General features: G+C 43.2%; 1 protein-coding gene across 1 annotated transcript in view; it reads left to right on the forward strand.

Annotated features, from left to right (window-relative positions):
- LOC146805996 (nicotinamide N-methyltransferase-like) overlaps positions 1–24090 on the forward strand; it is a 91350-nt gene that overhangs the window by 58218 nt on the left and 9042 nt on the right. The window contains exon 2 of the mRNA XM_085620572.1: positions 18278–18485. Within this exon, the coding sequence (XP_085476698.1) occupies positions 18278–18485 (208 nt within the window). The remainder of the gene's footprint in view (positions 1–18277; positions 18486–24090) is intronic.

Consider the following 24090-nt stretch of genomic DNA (forward strand, 5'->3'; position numbering starts at 1 on the left):
GAACTCTCGCTCGCTTTTAAACGGGCCGCAACTGCCGGTAGCAGATTAGCCACATATTTGTCCGCGAAAAGGTGGCGGCCCGTGTCGTCAGTAAGCGACTGGCCACTAAAATCATGAAACGTTTCCTCAAAGCGCGTGAAGAAATCTGCAACTGACTCGTCAACTTTCTGTTTACATGCAGCTAACATATTCCAGTCAATCTTTTTAGGGGGAATAATTGTTTTCAACTTAGCCACAATAGCAGCAGGGAGATCTAAAATATTCTGGGGTGGTTTCTGTGCGGGCTTCCTCTCCCTGTCTTCATCCTCAAGCTCAGACCACCGGGCCTTGAAGGCAACCGCATCATCTACCTTTCGGACAGACCGCCACGTGTCCGGTGGTAGAATAAGACCAAAGAACAGGTCTATATCCGCTAAGGTCATAATGCAAGAATTCAAGGCCCCCTCGACTTCTTCATAGAAGGCCGCTGGATTCTTGCGGGGGTCAGGCAATGCATTCTTTAACGCCATAACATCGGCCCTATGCCATGGAGTATAAACCCAATTATACACAAAATATCCCCTAGCATCGGCGGAGTTAATGTCCGAGCTAGTCCCCGCTCCTTTAGGAGGAACATACAAAGGCGCCGCCTCTCGCATTGGTTTAGCATGCACTACGTCATCCTTATCTGACTGGGAGGTGGATGAGTGGCCCCCTGCTGCAAACGAATCCGACTGCTTCTCCTCCTCCGTTTGTTGGCGTGCTTTCTCTCTAAGGGCCAGCACCTCGTCCCGCAAAGCGAACAACCGCCGAGCCGCCTCAGGAGCCTTAGGGGGAGAAAAAACACCACTACGTAATGCTCCGGCATCCGAAGACACTTCGTCAGGCTCAAGGACACTAGAATATTTTCGGAAAGCAGTAATTACTTCATCCGCGAAATGAGACAGAAAATACACCCTCTCTCTATCTTGCCACGACCCCCAAGTATGGAACAACTCCTCCTTAGACATCTTGCCCTTAAGTGCACGGAGGGAAAGTTTCCGAAGCTCAGCCATATGCTCGGCCGATAACATGGACCGTGTGTCTACCTTACCCGAAGCCGGGCCAGAATCTTGCGGCCGCGGAGCAGATGCGCCAACATAAGGGGGCGGAGAGCGATCTAGCAAATAAAAATCATCATCAGGATTATTAAGGACAGGATAAAGTGGCTGGCGAACAACATATTGACCCGAAACTTGTAGCCTACGCTCTTTCTCTTGTCTGTCCGCCTGCTCTTTGTCCTCCCGACGCTTCGCTTCCTGTGCTCGCACATGATCATTCTTCCGTTGGTCTTTATCATACAGCGCTTTCTCACGCTTCTCTCGCTCACGCACTTCCTTCACCCATAATCGCATACACTCAAACATATCCTGACGAGCACGTCGCTTACACATACACTGTTCCACATACTCAATCTTACGTATATCAAACGATCCATACAAAGGCCATCGCAACTCAGGATCCTTCTTCGTGTATTTCCTCCATACTGTGCTGTACATTATGGAAGAAAGACCATGCTTCACATACATATCCCTATTAGGCGTCCCCTCTGGGGGAGCTGGAGCAGATTCCTCGAGGTTCAACCGGTTTCCAAAACAGCAGCACCACTTACGGAGTGCGCTGAAAGCAGGCATGCTCAGAAATAATGCAAAATGTGCAATATTATAAAAAATGGCACTTAATCGTTGCGCCGTTCAAAGTTACACAGCTCTGGAGAAATCTCTCCACATTACCTGCCTATATGTGTTGCAACGCATATATTTTCACAAAGACAAATACAAAATATGACTAGTCATCATCAATCAAACTCAAATAGCCAACCCAGGCTTCAAAAACTCGGAGCAAGTACCGTACAACGGTTCTTACCAATCAAGAGTCCAGATTCCAACTGCCAAGCTCCACAATCGCCCAAACGGCTCTCACGGCAGGACCGACAGAAGAGGTCTCAGTCGATGACCGGCGCCACCCAGACGGTCAGCTCGGAAGGGAAGGAAGAAAAACCTCGGGATGCCAGGGCTAAGACGCCGCTGGCAGTGATCACGTCCCCGGCCAAACTCCTCACCTTCGTCGCGACCAGTCCTTCGAGCATCCGAGTCGCCGATGAGCCCCACGTGACGGGCGCCAATTGATGAATACAGGCCCCAGCTAGGCCCGCAAGGCACAAGAAGGGTTCGCTCTCCTGTAACGGAATCTATAAGGAAGTTGGCACGGAAACTGCAAAGTACAAAAACAGCATTTATTAACCCTTAAGGGTGGCCCTACAATCCACACAACACCCTTCAGTATTGCATGGAGTAGCACACAGAACTTGCGTACACAGTCCCCTTTTATACACAACAGAGGGGCTCATAAGTGGGTGGATACAACATGAGGCCGAAGAACATTACCATTTATGGTCATTCTCGATACTGAATCAATACATGGGCGGAGCCAACACACTCCTTGAGCCCGCGAAACACATGGTCAAGCAAGGCTAATTATAACAGATGTGGTCAGGTCTGGACATGCGCCAGATGGACAAGAGAGAGCTATTTATAAACTGTTACTAGGCAGATTACAAGAGCAACTAACACAAAGGTCGGACTCTCCTCGTGGCGAACACGTGGCACATGATAATACAAAATGGATTCCGAACTTCGGTCAACATAACGGAGAAAACATGATCTAAAGGGAAAGCATTAATGTCTTCAGTAAATGCTTAATCACATTGCTGTTTTAATTTACAACAATAATATGAATATAAGCAATGATCGTTGGATCCGATAAATAAATAATCAGCCTTTTTGTAGTACCCATGGTAGGGTGTAAGTGAAATTGTGCATGCCATTTGCCCTCATGTAACAGAGTATGACCAGTGCCAACGGCCGTAAGGCGTCAGACAAAAAGATGAGCTTCCCCACCTGCAGACAGTAGTAGTAAATAAAAGTAACGTGAGTCTGCATCATCATGTGGCTCATATCTGTTTCTCTTGGGTGCAAGCTTAGCTGATGGACCTGGCATGCCGCCTACAACAAGGTTATGTAATTGGGCTAAACTACAGATAAGAACAGCACGACTGGTGTACCGCAGTACATACATAGTACGATTATATTTATAAATAATGTCTGAAACGGTCACAAATGTTAGAGTCCAAGGAAGTAGGATTAGAGATACTTACCCCAGCACCAAATCCCAAATGTTATGAACTGTGCTTGCTAGTGATACTGTGACACTATGTGTTGAATGATTTTAGTGTTCCTGTTTTGCTAAGAGTATTGGCTCCAACATGTTCTTTTTCTTTTTTGATATAGATGATACTCCTTCCAATAAACCATCAAGGAAGGAGTTGGCCGCTAGGGCCCGGCGCCGGAAACTGGAGGCCATCTGCGAGCATTATCGCCGGCTGGTGGCTCAGGAGGAGGAGGAGGAGGAGGCGGCTGAAGCTGCAGCCTCCTCCAATGCCCCGGGCCCCAGTCAGGCCCGGCCTCCACTTTCACGGTGCCGTGGTCCGGCATTTGCCCGCCGCCGCGCCTCGATTTCCAGCACTGCTGCCCCCCACCCTGGAAGCAACTTTAGGGCATTTCGCCGCCAGCTGCTCCGCCGGATGGCCCGCTGGGAGGAGAACATGGAGGAGCGGGTCAAGATCCTGGTGGACAAACACCTTAAGGCCCGCCGACAATAGAGGACCTCGTCGTTTGCCCCTTTTTTAATTCCTTTTGTTGGTGGGTGGGTTTGTGGGCGTTGGGGATTTCAACGGACATTGGGACTTTGGACTTTCGTTTCGTTGGGGTTAGGGAGGGGGGTGGGTTAGGTCAGAGCGGGATAGTTTATTTTTGTTAGGGGATATTAAAAATATACTTACTATTTATTTATATGATGTTAATGTTTTTTGTGGTGGGTTACAGTTTTCCGAATTCAATGTAAGTTACATGGTTGTTTACTTTGTTTCCGTGCTGCTGCATGCCCACAGCCAGTGTTTGATTTAAAAGATCTGCCGATTTTGTAACACACAAACCGATAGATGCAGTACCCCTCACTGAGTTATTTTTAATTGTCATAGTACTGTCAGTCTCTCCTCCTAGTCCATACCTCCCACCAAACTTATCTTACCTGTGATTGATGATGAAGTTCGGCACACTGATGGCTGCATGGTTGGTTTCCCAAATTGACGGAGTAGATGCCATTATAGTGGTGGTAGTAGTAGACACTGGCAATAGCGTTTGAAAAAAGAAAGAGAAAGTCACTTGACTGAGACTCAGGGAGGAGGAGTGGAACAGAACACAAAGTAAACTACAGCATGGGTGGTCAAGCAGAAGAAGATCCTTGCCCTGCCTTAGTTGAAATTCAATTAGTGTTGCTTTCACCACATCTGCCCCAGCAAGCGTGTGATCAATTGGTGTACATAGTCATCACATCACACCTCAATATAAATCACACAGCCCGGGGGAAGAGGGTTAGGGATTGATGATTGGATGGGAAGTGGGGTTTTGGGAAAGGTTTGAGAAAGAAAAACAGACAATATGCATGGACACAACAAAAGTAAAACACAATCTTGTAAGACGACCATGATCCATTATCAAAGAAATCAAAGTATGAAGTGAGAGAAAGCAAATGCATGCATGCTGAGGAGGATAACTTGATGGTTAATGAGATAATGAGTTGTACTATAACTACTATGACCCAATGAGACAGTACAGTCAGGGACGAAATTGAAATTTGCCTTGCCTGTCTGACGCCCTCAGAGCTCAGACCGAACCCAATTACCTGCTCTACCGGGCTTACTTTCATTTTTCAAGCTAGCTAAGGAAACTAAAAAAAAGTTGGATCAATTAACAAACAAACCACAACACACAGTCGTAATGATTAAAGAGAAAAAAGCAAGCAAATAAATGTAAAGACGAATGATGATACTAAAGTTACTGTATTATCCTGGTCCAAATGAGGAGTTGCATCATTCTCGTCATTCTTCTTGGTCCTCCCTTCCATGGACACTCCGCACATCAATCTTGGGTATCACTGCCTGCCTGATGCGTATTGGTAAGGTACGTGTGAGTCGTTTCTCCCACTGTAGCACAGGGTAAAGGGCCGGCCGGCCTGTAAGTGTAGATGGAAAAACAAACGGGGTATTGAAAAATTACAGCCTTTACAACAATAAACTCAATTACAGTGGAGTGCAAGACAACACTCTGGAGAGAACACTTTCAGACTGAGGCAGCTTGGATAGGCTACATAGTGTGTCTACTCTACAGCAAGCATTAAGGTACAACAACAACGGGACAGGATTCAGGAGCCAGCACAGCCACAGAACAGGAGAACCGCGGCACAGGCCAGGCACCCTACCCCTTACTTACATTTTGACCGAGCCAGAGAAATGTCAAATGCACTGCAGCAACCTAGAATTTTCCCAATGAAGTGACTAAATCAATGCGCCACTGTCCGTCATACCACTACACTCTACTCCAGTCCACACCACTACACGGACATCTAGCCTAGGTCTGCTGTGGTTCTTGTTCAAACTTTTTACCTTTTATGTCAGCCCATGAAACGCCGTTATTCCATAAATTTTCTCCAATCCAACTGACTGTGTGCAAAGATAGTATGCTCAGCATCCTCAATGATGGTGACCGTGTGGTACGTATTCTCCAACACCAACTCAGTCTGTAGTGACTGATTAAGTTTATAATATATTCCATATTACCAAATTGCAACGGATATTGGCCGGCACTTGCAGTGGTAGGAGTACAATGTGGTCATTATTAAACAGCAAGGAAACATTAACTGTCACCACACCTGAGTCACTTGTACTTTGTCGATAAACTAGTATAGTTCTACTTCATGGCATGCACAATTCTTCGTAGTCAGCCAGCATCCAATGCAATGCATGCCACCATCATTCACAATAATCACTCATTACCTGTCTTGGTGTTCTCTTTGGCTGTCTGATCTGATGCCTGCCTAGCCTTCTGCCAGTCAGTGATGAGTTTCTTTCGGATTGGAAACAAAATGGAATATAGGTGGAGTCACGTTTCACTTCTTATGGAGGGACTGTTAGAGGCAACATGTATTGTACTATTCTCCATCTCCATCCAATGTCTGACTTGCTTGAAATGTACTTAGGGAGAGTAAGGAACATGGAGCAGGACCCTGAGGAGTGGAGTGGAAAGTTATGCACAGACGTGCAACTCCAATAGGGAAATAAAAAAAGGAGACTGTTGATGGCTTTGTTGTGAATGTAGATTTTGAACCAGAAAAACAGATACACACAGTCACACACAAATAAAGGAAGGGAGAACAATTTGAAAGCCTAGTTGTCAGGGAAGAGGAGCTCGTCCTCAAACTCTGGTGGTTCGGACAGCAGTACGTCTAACAATCCACTACTTATGTCATCAAAGTCACTCTCCTCTTCCTCCTGTGATTCACGTATTTTGTACTCCGGTGGTATAAAGTGTTGATTCATTTTGATCATGGTTAACCTCTCAACACTTTTGGGCGAGAGACTGGTCCTTTTGACAGTAACAATGGCACCAGCAGCACTGAAAACATGCTCTGAAGAGACACTTGCAACAGGGCAAGCCACATACTTTATCGCCAGCCTGCTGAGCACTGGCCATTGGCTTCTTTTCCCATACCAATACACCAATGGGCTTTGCTCCATGTAGACCTCTGTTGTGTCATCTAGATAGGCCTGAACCATCCGCTCAATGTTCAGGGGTTCTCCGATTTCCTGGGCCTCTTTTGCCTTTGCATCAGTCATTGATGTGCAATACCCTTTCCGTAGAAACCAATCACCTGCCGTTTTTGGAAATGTGCCTGATGATCCTGTTGGTGCTGTTGATGTTATTGCTGCTGGCAGTGTTGACTGCTGGGAGGCAAACGCACTGCTCTTGGCTTCTGAAGTAGAACTTCGTTCTGGGTGCCCTGCAGTACTCTTTCTGCCCTGGAGGGGCGGGCCTTTAATGAAGATCCTTTCGTTTTCAAACTCAGTGGCTTCCTCAGCTATCAAAGTTTTGTACTGGGCAACATTCACTTCTGAAAAAGGAATGACTTCATTACTGCGCAGCAATAATTTGTAACGTGGATCCAAAATTGAGGCAGTAATGTAATGTGGATCTGACAGAATGTTATTTTGAATCCTTGTATTGTGAGATAAGCGAGTGGATAAGGTGTCTGCCAAAGAATGTGCTTCTACTTTGTCATCCACATCTGCGTACATTTCTGCCACATCCTTCAGCTGTTGCTCTAGCATGTACAACAATGGGATAGCTTGGCCCATAGTACAGTCCTCCCGGCTCACTTCACGGGTGAAGACCTCAAAAGGAAGTAGCATCTCTGTCAGGCTTTTGACAAGGTCCCATTGGGTCATCTCAACTCTCATGCCTTTCACTGTAGGATCCCCTGACCTTTTCATGACATAAGCATTAAGTGGTATGTACTGCTCAAACAGACGCTCAAGCATGTAATACGTTGAGTTCCAACGTGTTGGCACCTCTTGGATGAGTGCTTTGACTGGCATTTTATGCTCACGTTGAATCACCCTCAGCTCCTTCCGGGCTTTAAAAGAATGGTTGAAATGTGTGCATATTCTTCTGCAGGTGGTCAGTAAGCTGCTGACTTTGCTTTCATTTTTCAGAAAGTCTTGCACAACAATGTTAATGCAGTGTGCCAAACATGGCACCCTGAAATACCCACCATCTTTCATGGCCCGAACTACATTACTGCCATTGTCCGTGGCAACAAAACCAATGGTAAGACCTCTTGGTCGCAGCCACTCCAACACCTTGCTGTTAAACTCATCCAAAATGTTAGCAGCAGTATGAGATTTCTCCATTGCAAACATGGCTACAGTTGCATGTTTGCGAGTGTCTTTAAAAATCTCAGCGGTGTCAACAACGCCGTCAGATATCTTATCTTTAACACCCGAAAAAGAGACCCAGTGTGCAGTGATGCACATGTAATCAGTGGCTTGGCAACTGGTCCACATGTCTGTTGTCAGGTGTATACTCTGAACAGCACTCTGTTTTAAGGCTTTTCCAAGCAATTCCAGCACGTCGTGATGTAGTGCTGGAACAGCAACTCTTGCAAAATAGTAGTGGCTGGGAACTTTCCATTTTGGGCAGATGGTGGTCACAAACTCAAGAAAACCCACCCCTTCAACAAAAGAAAAAGGGAGAAGGTCCAGTGCTAACATTTTTGCCAGCTTAGCATTGTACAAACGTGCTATTGGGTGATTGCGTTCGTACTGCCCCTCCGGCCTACTAAACATGTTAAGAATGGTAGGCTGCATGGTATTCCTTCCTGTGGTCGACGTCGCACTTTTTGGCCCAGCAGTACTCCTTGGTGTCTCAGGCTGGCTCTTACTCTTGTGCCAATGAGATGTGGCTGAGGATGTGGGCGTTACCACTGCAGTGCTGGGGACAGGGCTACTTTGTGTACCACTAGCACAGAGAATGTCTCCCTCTTCTTCCTGTTCCACCGTGAGCGGACTTTCTACTCGTTTATGCCCAACAGCAATGGTTCCAGTTTTGATGAGCCTAAGGTGCTCCTCCCACTGGATTGCGTGGTGTTTTTTCAGATGGGTCATTTGGCCTCCGGTACCATAGTTTGTACCAAGCTTTCCACGGCTAACAGAGGAATGACAAACGGAGCATACAGCAATGTTCTCCTCCTTTGGGCTAACCGTAAAGTAGTCCCACACTGGGGAGCTTAACTTTTGTCTCCTGCTGGAGGTGCCACTCCCACTTCCAATGCCGGATGAACTGGAGGGTGTGTGTTGAATTTGACTCTGTGCAGGACCACTACCTACTTCTGCTGAGGTGGTGCTTGTTGTGCTGGATGTAGGACGCTGCCGGCCCTTTGCTAATGTAAATATGGAAGCTGGAGGTCGTGTTGGTGTTACCTGTGTTGGAGGTATGCGTGCTACATCCCTCGCATCCATTTTGGATAATGTAAAAATGTTGCTCTCCATCTCCTCAGGCCCGGGAGTGATGTTTGTGATGACTGGCTCATCATCATCATCATCATCAACCTGCTCTTCTACATCAACATCCATAAGTGTAAGGCTTTCTGGAACCTTCCTTTTGCCATGCCTGCTCTTGTGATGTGTTTCCCTCTCAGACTCTGTTTGTGGCTTCCAAGTGACATCTAGATCATCAGAAGGGGGGCTTGGTGAAGAACTTGATGTACTAACCCTCCTTTTCCTTGCTGGGGATTTAAAAGCCAATGCAACTTCTAAAGGAGTGGCTTCCTCTTCTTCCTCTGCATGAGGCTCAATTTCCTGAACTGCCCCTACTTCAGGAGGAACAGCTACTATTGCGGGCGGTAGCTGCGGCTGTTGACCACTTATCTGCTGTGTTGATGATGTTCCCTCCTGCGTTGATTGTGTACTACTTTGAGATAGCGATAAGTTTAGTTCAGGCTCAGCATCACTGCTTTCTACCATAAGGCTGGCTACCTCTTCCACACTCATCTGCTTGGGCATGGGTTGGTGGGTTGGGCCCACTGATGTGGAGGTGCTGCCCCCAGCTTGCCCCCCCGACACCGCTGCTGCAGGCCTCATTTTTGTTGAACCAAAAAAGGTTTTGGGAGGCACACCAGACTTAAGTGACACTTCCTTCTTCTTCTGTTCCTTCTTCTCCATGGCAACTTTCTTGGTACCGGAGGACCTGCTACCTGCTTTCTTTGGGGGCATCTTCAACAGATGTCAAAACAGCACTCAGTTGCACAAGTTGCAGAGATGCCTGGTCAGGTCACTGACACGTCACGTTGTGTACACTACAGCAGCAGGACGTCGGTCTGGCACCACAACAGTGGATGATGATGACACACCTCTGTCTTTTGTGCACCTAAAAGCAAAAAAGCCAGAAGAACATCAGTCAAAAGATCCATAATATAATATATAATTTATTAGTGTCTCGTGGGTGGTCATCACAATTATTAAATTTCATGCAGTCAGTGAACAACATCAACAGTATAGCCAGCCATTAAGAGACTGACAAGGCCAGGGATCCTGTTGTATTTGTACTGTGTAGTGTACACTTAGGAAGAAGAATAGCAAGGAAAAAAAACCCGCCGTGATGATTGCTGAGTTGTACCCCTGGGCCTACTGTACGACTAGGCCACAAGTTTGGACGCCTATGGCAAAGGCACAATGCATGCCTTCCTAAAATGGCCGCCACACACATGCTCAGCCCCCCCACCACAATAACACACAAAAAGTGATTGGAAAGGACAGGAAGAGGAAGTTGTAGTGTCTGTGGAACTTAATCCCTCTCATAAAAATGTTTTCCAGACAAATAACAGCTTCTCCCTGCTCCAAACCTACAGCTCAATGACAGCCTGAGGAGTTTTTTGTGCAGAAATGCACAAAAAAGCGTTTTCGAGAAGGGTCTATGTTGCTCGCGAGATATTGTTTGCCAGATTGCAAAAGCTGCGTGTTCGGGATCGCGAACTGTACAAAAAGGCTTTCTCGCGTGCGCGAACACGCATATTGCGAGCGCAAAAATGACGAAAACTGTAAGTCCACGTTGTCGCGCTGTGCAGAGTTACCGAAAGTTCGCGAGCTGAATCCCTTGCCTTAAATGCAGGCCAAAATAGCCCAATTTGTTTAGCACACACCCAAAAAATGCTATTGCACCCCAAACACACCTTTTGCAACAAAATCCAAAGCCATCCATGGAGTAAAGGAAAATCACCAGACAACACCAACTGTACATTTAAAATCACGCACCACAGCTTGGAGGCTGACTACCTCTGGGCCTAGTGGAAGACTACTAGGCCACAAGCTTGGAACCGGATGGCAAAAGGAAGCACACTGCTTGGATGGCTTCACAAAATGGCCGCCACACACCCACAACAACCACAAGAAATGGGAGACAGTCAATGGACGCCTATGGCAAAGGCACAATGCATGCCTTCCTAAAATGGCCGCTCGCGAACTGAATCCCTTGCCTTACATGCAGGCCAAAATAGCCCAATTTGTTTAGCACACACCCAAAAAATGCTATTGCACCCCAAACACACCTTTTGCAACAAAATCCAAAGCCATCCATGGAGTAAAGGAAAATCACCAGACAACACCAACTGTACATTTAAAATCACGCACCACAGCTTGGAGGCTGACTACCTCTGGGCCTAGTGGAAGACTACTAGGCCACAAGCTTGAAACCGGATGGCAAAAGCAAGCACACTGCTTGGATGGCTTCACAAAATGGCCGCCACACACCCACAACAACCACAAGAAATGGGAGACAGTCAATGGACGCCTATGGCAAAGGCACAATGCATGCCTTCCTAAAATGGCCGCCACACACATGCTCAGCCCCCCCACCACAATAACACACAAAAAGTGATTGGAAAGGACAGGAAGAGGAAGTTGTAGTGTCTGTGGAACTTAATCCCTCTCATAAAAATGTTTTCCAGACAAATAACAGCTTCTCCCTGCTCCAAACCTACAGCTCAATGACAGCCTGAGGAGTTTTTTGTGCAGAAATGCACAAAAAAGCGTTTTCGAGAAGGGTCTATGTTGCTCGCGAGATATTGTTTGCCAGATTGCAAAAGCTGCGTGTTCGGGATCGCGAACTGTACAAAAAGGCTTTCTCGCGTGGGCGAACACGCATATTGCGAGCGCAAAAATGACGAAAACTGTAAGTCCGCGTTGTCGCGCTGTGCAGAGTTACCGAAAGTTCGCGAGCTGAATCCCTTGCCTTAAATGCAGGCCAAAATAGCCCAATTTGTTTAGCACACACCCAAAAAATGCTATTGCACACCAAACACACCTTTTGCAACAAAATCCAAAGCCATCCATGGAGTAAAGGAAAATCACCAGACAACACCAACTGTACATTTAAAATCACGCACCACAGCTTGGAGGCTGACTACCTCTGGGCCTAGTGGAAGACTACTAGGCCACAAGCTTGGAACCGGATGGCAAAAGCAAGCACACTGCTTGGATGGCTTCACAAAATGGCCGCCACATACCCACAACAACCACAAGAAATGGGAGACAGTCAATGGACGCCTATGGCAAAGGCACAATGCATGCCTTCCTAAAATGGCCGTTCGCGAGCTGAATCCCTTGCCTTACATGCAGGCCAAAATAGCCCAATTTGTTTAGCACACACCCAAAAAATGCTATTGCACCCCAAACACACCTTTTGCAACAAAATCCAAAGCCATCCTTGGAGTAAAGGAAAATCACCAGACAACACCAACTGTACATTTAAAATCACGCACCACAGCTTGGAGGCTGACTACCTCTGGGCCTAGTGGAAGACTACTAGGCCACAAGCTTGGAACCGGATGGCAAAAGCAAGCACACTGCTTGGATGGCTTCACAAAATGGCCGCCATACACCCACAACAACCACAAGAAATGGTAGACAGTCAATGGACGCCTATGGCAAAGGCACAATGCATGCCTTCCTAAAATGGCCGCCACACACATGCTCAGCCCCCCCACCACAATAACACACAAAAAGTGATTGGAAAGGACAGGAAGAGGAAGTTGTAGTGTCTGTGGAACTTAATCCCTCTCATAAAAATGTTTTCCAGACAAATAACAGCTTCTCCCTGCTCCAAACCTACAGCTCAATGACAGCCTGAGGAGTTTTTTGTGCAGAAATGCACAAAAAAGCGTTTTCGAGAAGGGTCTATGTTGCTCGCGAGATATTGTTTGCCAGATTGCAAAAGCTGCGTGTTCGGGATCGCGAACTGTACAAAAAGGCTTTCTCGCGTGCGCGAACACGCATATTGCGAGCGCAAAAATGACGAAAACTGTAAGTCCGCGTTGTCGCGCTGTGCAGAGTTACCGAAAGTTCGCGAGCTGAATCCCTTGCCTTAAATGCAGGCCAAAATAGCCCAATTTGTTTAGCACACACCCAAAAAATGCTATTGCACCCCAAACACACCTTTTGCAACAAAATCCAAAGCCATCCATGGAGTAAAGGAAAATCACCAGACAACACCAACTGTACATTTAAAATCACGCACCACAGCTTGGAGGCTGACTACCTCTGGGCCTAGTGGAAGACTACTAGGCCACAAGCTTGGAACCGGATGGCAAAAGGAAGCACACTGCTTGGATGGCTTCACAAAATGGCCGCCACACACCCACAACAACCACAAGAAATGGGAGACAGTCAATGGACGCCTATGGCAAAGGCACAATGCATGCCTTCCTAAAATGGCCGTTCGCGAGCTGAATCCCTTGCCTTACATGCAGGCCAAAATAGCCCAATTTGTTTAGCACACACCCAAAAAATGCTATTGCACCCCAAACACACCTTTTGCAACAAAATCCAAAGCCATCCATGGAGTAAAGGAAAATCACCAGACAACACCAACTGTACATTTAAAATCACGCACCACAGCTTGGAGGCTGACTACCTCTGGGCCTAGTGGAAGACTACTAGGCCACAAGCACACACATCCAACAAAGGTAAATCACACACACACACCAACAGTGAAATACACCACAGCCACGTTTAGCATTTCAATCCTATGCCATCCATGCCCTACATGATGTAGAAATTCTACAGACACCACAAAACATGGACCCATGGGTACCCTACTGGCTGAAATTGCAGAGAAAAACAACTAGGCCCATATTGAAAGTAGTACAGGCCACCCACCACAACAATCATTTTTAAAAACAATAAAAATCCCAGAAAAATGTAGGTACAAACAAGCCCCAATGAAACAAAAACACCAATTCTCCAACTTACTTGTCGTAAATTAAATCTCAAATCAAAAATTCCTCAAATAAATCCAAAAAAATGGTGTGATGCAGCAGACAGACACAAAAAGTGATCCTTCCAGCTCCAAATCCAAATGAAAGTGAACAACACATGCACAAAGCACGTGGGAGGAGCCTGCTGGACAGGAACAGGAAGTTGTAGTGTCGGGGGCACTTCCTTCCTCTTGAAAAAAAAGTGTTAAAAAAATTAAAGGACTCTTTCTTACACAAAGACTACAGCAAGATCACAATCTGAGGAGTTTTCTGAGCAAAATGATCATTTTAGAGAAGGTTTTATGAAGCTCGCGAGATATTCTTTGCCAGATTGCAGTTTTTCCATGTGCGGGATCGCGATCTTACCAAAACAGCCGCCGGAAGTCAGTTCGCGCGCACCAATGACGTGTTCGGGGGCGCACACTCTCGCGGGCTTGGGCAGCCATAGTACAAATCTCGTGGCGCTCGCAAACAGACAGAAAAGCAAGTTGGCGATCGCAGAATCAAGGTAAGACATTACCGCGCGCGCGAGAATGAATATTGAGCGCGCGAGGAAGCAAATTTACTACGCTACGCGCTAGATTGCGTAGCAATCTGCAACTTCGCGCTCTACGCGAAGCGCGAAGTTACCAAAACTTCGCAAGCTCCGCGAACGGAGCGTAGTTCAACGCCCAGGCTTACTTATAAGTTAAAATTTCTCTCATGGACTTATTGTGCCCAAAAAAGAGTGACAAAGCAAATCATGACCCTCAGTATGCCAATGCTGCTTGGTAGGGCTGTTTCAGAATTGCTAACACAACTTTGTCATTTCACCTAATGGCAAAGTCCTGACCTTCCTTTTAAAATATATATGTCACCCCTAACTTGGTACTTCAAGGTACTAAAAGAATAGCTTCATTAAATCAGACTTGATGCTCAAGTCAAATTTTATGTATCTTAAGTAAATAGCAACTTTATAAAGTTGCCTCTCTGTTATCTAAAGTATTCCCGTTTATAGCTGCTTGCCATAAGGCAACCTCCTGCCCTCCTTGAGGGGTGTGTGTGAAGGAACAAAAAAGGGCAGCTGTTGGAAAAGCTGTTACCTCTCCCTGACAGGAAGGCCAAACTGGGTGTGAACCTAAAATGTGAGATTCAAAGGGAAAGGAGCCTTTGAGGTCAAATAGAGGACACACACAAAAGGTGCTGCTTTTTTTGTTCTGGTAGACAGGTTGATGTCGGTAGCTATAAAGGGTAAACAGTTGCCATACCAGGTTTCCTGTGGGCGTTTAGCCCTCAGGCAGCCGCACCTCCAGGGTCAGCTACCAAGCTATACACACAAAGAGAGGGGATCTGCCATCTTGGGAGAAAGCAGAATATTGCATTCCAGTGTATATAGGAGTCAAATGTTGCTGTAAGTCATCATCAGGTGTGTGGGGACCTGGTAACCCATTTGCTTGTCATCACCTAATCCCCTGAAGGCAAGTTCTGGGCATAAAAGTGGCACTCAGACCTCAAATATCATCTGTACTGGAGAGCAGACCGAAGAAGAATTGCTCTGCTGTTCCCTGGACCTGGCAATGAGAGGCTGAGCCAATAGTGGACTGCACCTGCTGCTCCTGGGCTAGCAAAGAGTGTACTGTGCCTGGGATGTCTTACTCAATGAAATTGCATTCCAGATCCCCAGACAGAAGATGTGACTCAAAGAGTCAGTTGGCTGAATTCCTGTTATAGCTACCAGGTCATAAAAGCTGAAGAAGCCTGCCTTGGTGAGTTCGTAGCCACAATTACTAGACCGCCACTTGCAAATGAATTGCAGCCTGGCAGACTGAGTCCTGATCCTCAAAAGTGGCACACAAGTCTGCTGGACCTGAGAGAATCATCAGAGTGCAGTTTGGTCAGCCAAGACGGAAAATAGCCTCAGTTAAAGGGAACATGGAACAGCTAGTTTCACTGTAACTGTAGACCAGTAGACCTGTGACAACTGATTACACAACAATATTATAACACAAAAAAAGCATTCAGTGGTAAACAAATGGCAATCAAAATGAAGGGAACTATTAAAGATATATATTAAAATGTATATTAACATTTGTAACAATTATTATTGTTACTGACAAAATAATCAAACATATGTTACCTTAAAAATGTCTGGTACACCAAAATGAGGAAAATAATAAAAATTGACCTCATTGAATTAAAAAATTGCAAACCCGTTCTAGATTGCTTGTTTTCTGTCCAGGGAGGACCTGGCTTGGCAGTTCGGGCTGGACAGTTCCCATGAGGCACAAGGTCAAGACTGATTTGCATATGGCCAGGTCTAAACTGGGGTAGCATGGTGAGCAAAAGAAATATGGATTTAACCCAGATCTCTTGACTCGGGTGAATGTTTTGATTTGTTCTGCATTCCATCCATTAATTGTGTGTCTTGTGCTTGTGCTATGAGCAAAATGTCATCAGAGGATATAAATACCTTTCTTTTGAAACAAGATGTCTTTTCAGGTGTCAGTAACAAAGTGAAAGGTGCTGATGATGGAGGTAGTGGAATGTGGTAATAAACATTGTCTAATTAAGAATTTGCATGAATTAATACGTGATAATGTCTCATTTACATTTGGTACTGGATGTTAATTAACCTAGATGATTTGCTTAAATAATGTCAGATCACACATTAACAAATGCAGGTGTGAATCACTTAAAGAAGTGTATTGGTTCTATTATTGACTAATTGCTGAGCCTTTCTAAAAATGTCTTTAGCTTTTTCTTTCTATCAAAGATACTTTCCTTACTTTGTCATTGATACACTTTGCATTACTTTTTTTTAAACTCTCAGTAACAAGCACAGGATGTGTATCATTCTCTCTTGTACCCATGACTTCATTTCACTGACAAGTGCAAACCCTTTAATTTGGGTTCAATCCCTTTCACCATTTGCTCATAACGAATGCACTGATGAGTTACATAGCAGTTTGGAGGCGGAGGTACTGCCAGATTTTTATAGTATGTAGCAACCTGAAACTTGGCACGGTGGCGAGGGATGGTGTAAAGGATGCAAGTAGCCTGTTGGGGCTTATGAGTACTCCTTGGTAAATGACGTTATTAAGGTATCAGGGTGAAGATGCCAGAAAAGAGAGAAAGGATCACAACAGGCATGGAAATAATGGGCTTCTGGTTTGGAAGACATCACAAGGAAGCTGAATGCCATTCTGTGCCTAATGGCACATTAGCAATGTCTTTGCTTGATGGAGAGTTGCCAGGGAGATGGGGTCATTAAGGTACAGATGATACTGGAGTTGAAAAACGAGACTGTGGGTCTGATTTAGCGTTCAGTAGAAGGGTAACTCTGTCACAAATGTGATGATATCTCATCAACTGTATTACAAGTGCTACTGGATATAATATGGCAGACAGGATGTTCATCATGTTTGTGATGAAGTAACCAGTCCACCAAACTTTAACTCAGTCCTTCTGTAACCAGGGAGAGGGCACATAGGCATGAATCTAGTGCTGGCCTGAGGGTACACCCAGAGTAGATGTTGAGAGAGAGAGTGGTAACTTTTTTCTCACTGCTGGATTGTGAGCATGCTGTCATTACTCCTTGCTTGGTGAGAGAAGCTTGCCAATTATTTACAATGCCCTGGACTCCATAGAAAGATTCCGCACTGCAGTATCCAACTACCACTGATTAATGAATTTTGTCTCCTCTGTTTATTATATCATACAGATTTGTATGCCATAAAATCCCAGATTCCCCAATTACAGAATCACAAGAGGAACTAGCCTGTAGTGTCAGAAAAGTAAGCAAACACAATTATTTACTCCCCTAATTAAAGTATCACCCGTCCAAAACCTTGAGTGAAACTAAGTGACTTTTTTTAATTTACCCTCTAAACGTCCTACCTTCAATAAGGCTATTGTGATTTTGTGACCATTGTACGTAACAAGGAGAGGAGTTGGCCTGACGGCTAGGGCGGTCGACCTCGAATCTAGGGAACTGGGTTCGAGTCTCAGCAATGATGCCGGACATCCTGTGATTCTGGGCAAATCACTTAATCTCCCCGTACCTAACAAAAATGAATGTGTGTCCTCATGTAACGTAACTGGTCCTATGTAAAGCACTCTGATACCCGATTCAGGTCAAGTTCACGCTATATAAAACTCTGCTCAAAAAAAAAACCAACAAGATAGATCTATTCATCACAGAAGGCTCCAAAATTTCAAAGGTTCACCTTCTAAGATCTTACCCATTCTTCATTGGCATTCCCATATTGTTCTTCAACTCTTATGCAAGATTTACAATTTCAAAGTTTGAATTTGTTTTAGCTCTGTTTCATGCAATTATATACTAATACGTATTTCCATATTGCTGGTCAACTCATGTTTTAATGCTTCTTGTGCAATATTTATCATTTCAAATTTTAATCCTTTTTGAGCTCTGTTTATATAATTTTGTACTAATAGTTTTCTAAAATATGTTGAGACTGGGACTACATTGTAATTTAAAAGAAAATTAATGGGGGAGAGTTCAAGCCTATTTTATTCTCTTGAGTAATACAGCGTTCAACATTTTTCTTACCAGGCAATTGTAAAGGTGATATGCTGATTAGTCTGTCCTGTGCTCCTTACTTTGAATGGACTTTTCCAGCAAGTGAATATTTTTCAGACATCATTCTTGGAGGTTCAACTGATAAATGCATTACAGGGATACAGAAGTGGTGGAAAAATGAACCTGGATGTTTGGACTGGAGTCATGTAGGAAAGGCGCTTTGTGAACTTCAGAGCACTGGGTGTGTATTCTTTTTCTTCTTCTTTAGTCCTCGTATCACCTTTAGATACAAATTATAAGTGATTACCTCCGTACATTTGCCCATTTTCAGGCCTGAAACAGACCTTATCTGATTTGAGTTTTGCTGCTGCCTTTGCCCAGATAACTGGGTAAATCTAGTAATAATGTAATCATTGTGCAATATTGGAATCCCACCAATCTTTATACCATTGCAAATAAGGTATTTCTTGATTTAGTGTCACTTTCTTTGTCAATTTTGCAGGTGTAGACCATTGATGGAAGCCATTCACCTGTGGGAAATCAGGTTACAGCAAATGTTTACCAATTTTTCTTCTGGCTAATCGGAGCAGATAAAAATGAAGTAGCCTCTGTGAGGGTTGCATGAATGTATTGGAAACTAGCTCTTTTTGAAAGAGTATTAAAATTCAGCTTACCTTAACATCTTGCAAAAATGCAGATAATGTTGGAGTTGCCTCTTTCCAAAATTGACCGAGACCTGGGCAAATCACAAACAGGTTCATCATTGGCCTTACCTAGCTTGCATCTCTTGCAGTATGGAACATCTGTGTTTGATAGTTTGGGTACAATATATCTTTTACAAGGTAAAAATACGTTGTTTTGTTTTGTTTTAACGATGCAGGTTGATTACTGTTGTTAGACCTGTCAGCCTTAGGGTGGACTTCTTCCAAACAGTTTGTCTATTTGCCTTCCATTTGGGCAGTTTCCTTTACTTCTGCTAGCTTTAGGACTCTGTGTACTTTATGTCTGCTAACCAGTAATAAAGTGCTTGTGCTCACTCCTCTTATCATGGTTTGGTTGGCACATATCAAATTGTCATTTTTAATATACTAGTAAAACCCTTGTAAAGTGGTGTACCATATACCCAGGGCTTGTAAATTAAATTCTACCAGTGGGCCACCAATACTTATAGTGCCAGACACCTAAGTAGCACTCTAAAACTTGTCCCAGGCCTATCATTGTAGCCTAAATTCAGTCTCAAATTGCCATGTCGACTTGGCATTTAATCCCCTTGCCAAACTATGAACTCTCTTTTTATTACATATAAGTCACCTCCTAAGATAGGCCCTGGGAAGCCTATAGGGCAATTTAAAGTTAGGACATATACTTTTATGTTTTACATGTCCTGGTAATGAAAAACTCCCAAAATCATTTTTCACCAATGTGAGGTCTACCCCTCCCATAGGATAACATTAGAGATTCCTTATTACATTTAATAAGCTGTAATTTCTAATGGAGAGGAGGTAGGTATGTAATGTTTGGTACCCATGGCATTCTAATGATAGGCCCTCTTTAATGGTAGAGTCAGATTTTTCATTGTAATTCTGAAAATGCCACTTTTATAAAGTTGGCATTTTCCTACCTGTCTTGCCTGTCTGTCTTGAGTCACATGACTGTACGTAGCTGACAGTTGGACTTTCTGAATTCCTTCCAGACTGTCACACAATAATGGAATAAGCTGAGACTCAATGGGCAATCAACTGGCAAGGTGGGCCGTTTAGCTGAGAACAGCCTCACTTGCACCTGAATATGCTATGTCCTGTCTCCTCACAATAGGCCTAACAACCATGTATTGTCACTGCAGCCAGCTTGTAACCAGAGCTGGGAGTCAGGAAACTCTAAAAACTTCAAAGAAACTTTCCAGTAACTTTGCCCACCTTCCAGAAGAAGGGCACCAGGGTATGCAAATAGGACCTTAAGACCCACTCTTCAGTTCACTAGTGGACCTACAGAAGGACTGTGTAGTAATGAAGTCCAAATCCATTGTGCTTTGCACACGTGGATTCGTATCTCACACTCATCACCAAAATATGTAGTAATGAAGTCCAACAGGCAAGATGTAGTTTTAGTGGATTTAATAAGATAAGTACAATCCTATAATGAAACTTCCCTCGCAACCTCTATTTTTAATAATACAATCTAATTGTGATGAGGGAAAACAGGCCTAAAAACAGTGATGCAACACACAGATTATTTTTAATTTTTGGTAATTTAATTTTTATTATTTAACCTTTTTCTATTTTTCTTAAAAAGACTCAATACAATTCTTTATGCTATCACAAAATTATTCTATTTTACATTTCCTTTTTTTTGGAATATTTGATAATCACTGACTATATTCATTACAGTGATAATGCATCATATCAAACAGTAATTCCTAGGGCACACTAATCTAAATCACAAAAAAACTATATCTTCATACAATTTCATCTGCATACATACCAACGCATTCCACATTCATACATCTATCACAATAAGAAAGACAAAAGAAGTTTATCGTATACTGAACATTGGAGACACAAGACACATAATGATCTCCTATGACTAACAAGACAACTGCAAAAGCAGGATGCTAATGTCAATGGTCAGTGGTCGACGCGTTTCGATGGCATAGGTGCCACCTTCATCAGGACCAGAGGTATATTCAATAACGACAAAGCCCAGGGAAAACCTGAAACAACATATACATAAAATATAATGAATAAATGGCCCAATCTTCCCTATTAAAATTACAGGAAAAAATGTTTCTTCACATGTTAGGTGATCACTCCATAAGAACAAGATTTTACCAGAAAGAAAGAAACCGAGGAGAGAGAATCATCATGAAAGGATATTGCTGTTGTAACTCTACTATTTTTTGCTCCTCCAACATACCCAAGTGATTACTCTACGTGAAAAGAAAGAGGAATAATTTCGAGACCTTTCTCAAACTAAAAGCAACTACTCAAAAAAGGGGAAAACAATATGTGAAGTACCCACCACCAATGAAACATAAAGCATCAAGTGTTAAACCAATATAATTGTCTTCTGTGCAGTGCTTATGCCCAAATATTGTAGAGGGAAAAAGGGCTTACTTGTTTTTGAAAATAATTCCCATCAAGGATAAGTCATCCCGTATTGGATTATAATGATTTGAGACATCTTAATCGAGAGAATACAAAGGACTATTGTTAGATTTCCCATGTCATGAGAGGCCAAATTTGTTGAATAAATGGCAAATCTATTCCGTTACCTGTTATTTAGTAAAGAGGTTTCACTGCCCGTCCTCATGGGTCAAAATTTTTTTTAACAAGATCACAGACTCAGTAAAGTGTTAATGTCCGAATATTTTCTGGAGAGCCAAAGGCCAATATGGAATCCCCTTTCTTGTGTCACTAGAAATGACAAGTGAATCGTAAGTTAACAGTCTACTATATTTGTATGAGTAATAACCTCACATAATATTTTCTAAAGAGATAATTTTAAAAAAAAAGAAAATACCACCAAGATGTTTGACGCTTACTTAACAGGTGATTCCTATTTAAAAACAGTACCTACTCTTTAGTAATGGTGCCATCAAGTACTTAATACAGAATGAAAAGGACAATAAGTCTATACGTATGTTTAAGAGACAAATTAGAGATCGATGTGTAGACCTAAAACAACATTTTTACTGAGCTGTGATGACAAAATATCGCTAGATTTTAGTGGCAAAACTAAAAATAGCTGCCGTTATAATCCTATGATTAACATATTTGTAACTAAGGATGAACTCGTTCTAATTGACATGGTCCAAATATATAAAGGCTGACCTTTTGTTAAGTTGAGCAGAGAGTCGGCTTCAAGGCAGATTTCCAACAAAGATCTATGTTCCCGTAGTCGCAACCGCTAAGTCTTGGTGTCTAAAAACGTCAGAACATAGGGATGAAAAAAGCGCTGTAGCAAGTTCTACAACGAACCATACTAGACGAAAGGAGAAGTTCTAATATTAGATACTTCTACATAAATGGTGTGCATGCTTAGGGGCTTACCTTCTTTTTGAAGTTCCTTTGGCATACAGCGTTTTCCAATCGAACGAACGTTCGGGTGAACCAGCAACAACGTAGCGGCAGCACGCATTTACATCGCCAACCTCAACCTAATATATTAGTGCCTAGCCAATAGGACCAACACATGTTTCATGTGTTTCATGTGTTGGTCCTATTGGCTAGGCACTAATATATTAGGTTGAGGTTGACGATGTAAATGCGTGCTGCTGCTACGTTGTTGCTGGTTCACCCGAACGTTCGTTCGATTGGAAAACGCTGTATGCCAAAGGAACTTCAAAAAGAAGGTAAGCCCCTAAGCGTGCACACCATTCATGTAGAAGTATCTAATATTAGAACTTCTCCTTTCGTCTAGTATGGTTCGTTGTAGAACTTGCTACAGCGCTTTTTTCATCCCTATGTTCTGACGTTTTTAGACACCAAGACTTAGCGGTTGCGACTACGGGAACATAGATCTTTGTTGGAAATCTGCCTTGAAGCCGACTCTCTGCTCAACTTAACAAAAGGTCAGCCTTTATATATTTGGACCATGTCAATTAGAACGAGTTCATCCGTAGTTACAAATATGTTAATTATAGGATTATAACGGCAGCTATTTTTAGTTTTGCCACTAAAATCTAGCGATATTTTGTCATCACAGCTCAGTAAAAATGTTGTGTTAGGTCTACACATCGATCTCTAATTTGTCTCTTAAACATACGTATAGACTTATTGTCCTTTTCATTCTGTATTAAGTACTTGATGGTACCATTACTAAAGAGTAGGTACTGTTTTTAAATAGGAATCACCTGTTAAGTAACCGTCAAACATCTTGGTGGTATTTTCTTTTTTTTTTAAATTATCTCTTTAGAAAATATTATGTGAGGTTATTACTCATACAAATATAGGAGACTGTTAACTTACGATTCACTTGTCATTTCTAGTGACACAAGAAAGGGGATTCCATATTGGCCTTTGGCTCTCCAGAAAATATTCGGACATTAACACTTTACTGAGTCTGTGATCTTGTTAAAAGAAAATTTGACCCATGAGGACGGGCAGTGAAACCTTTTTACTAAATAACAGGTAACGGAATAGATTTGCCATTTATTCAACAAATTTGGCCTCTCATGACATGGGAAATCTAACAATAGTCCTTTGTATTCTCTCGATTAAGATGTCTCAAATCATTATAATCCAATACGGGATGACTTATCCTTGATGGGAATTATTTTCAAAAACAAGTAAGCCCTTTTTCCCTCTACAATATTTGGGCATAAGCACTGCACAGAAGACAATTATATTGGTTTAACACTTGATGCTTTATGTTTCATTGGTGGTGGGTACTTCACATATTGTTTTCCCCTTTTTTGAGTAGTTGCTTTTAGTTTGAGAAAGGTCTGTATGCAGATGAAATTGTATGAAGATATAGTTTTTTTGTGATTTAGATTAGTGTGCCCTAGGAATTACTGTTTGATATGATGCATTATCACTGTAATGAATATAGTCAGTGATTATCAAATATTCCAAAAAAAAGGAAATGTAAAATAGAATAATTTTGTGATAGCATAAAGAATTGTATTGAGTCTTTTTAAGAAAAATAGAAAAAGGTTAAATAATAAAAATTAAATTACCAAAAATTAAAAATAATCTGTGTGTTGCATCACTGTTTTTAGGCCTGTTTTCCCTTATCACAATTAGATTGTATTATTAAAAATAAAGGGCGCGAGGGAAGTTTCATTATAGGATTGTCTTTATTTCCCCTTTTTCCCTGACCTTAAGTACATTCCAAGGGGGTCCCAT

This window comes from Triturus cristatus, chromosome 8 (assembly GCF_964204655.1).
Source record: "Triturus cristatus chromosome 8, aTriCri1.1, whole genome shotgun sequence".
Taxonomy (NCBI): Eukaryota; Metazoa; Chordata; class Amphibia; order Caudata; family Salamandridae; genus Triturus; species Triturus cristatus.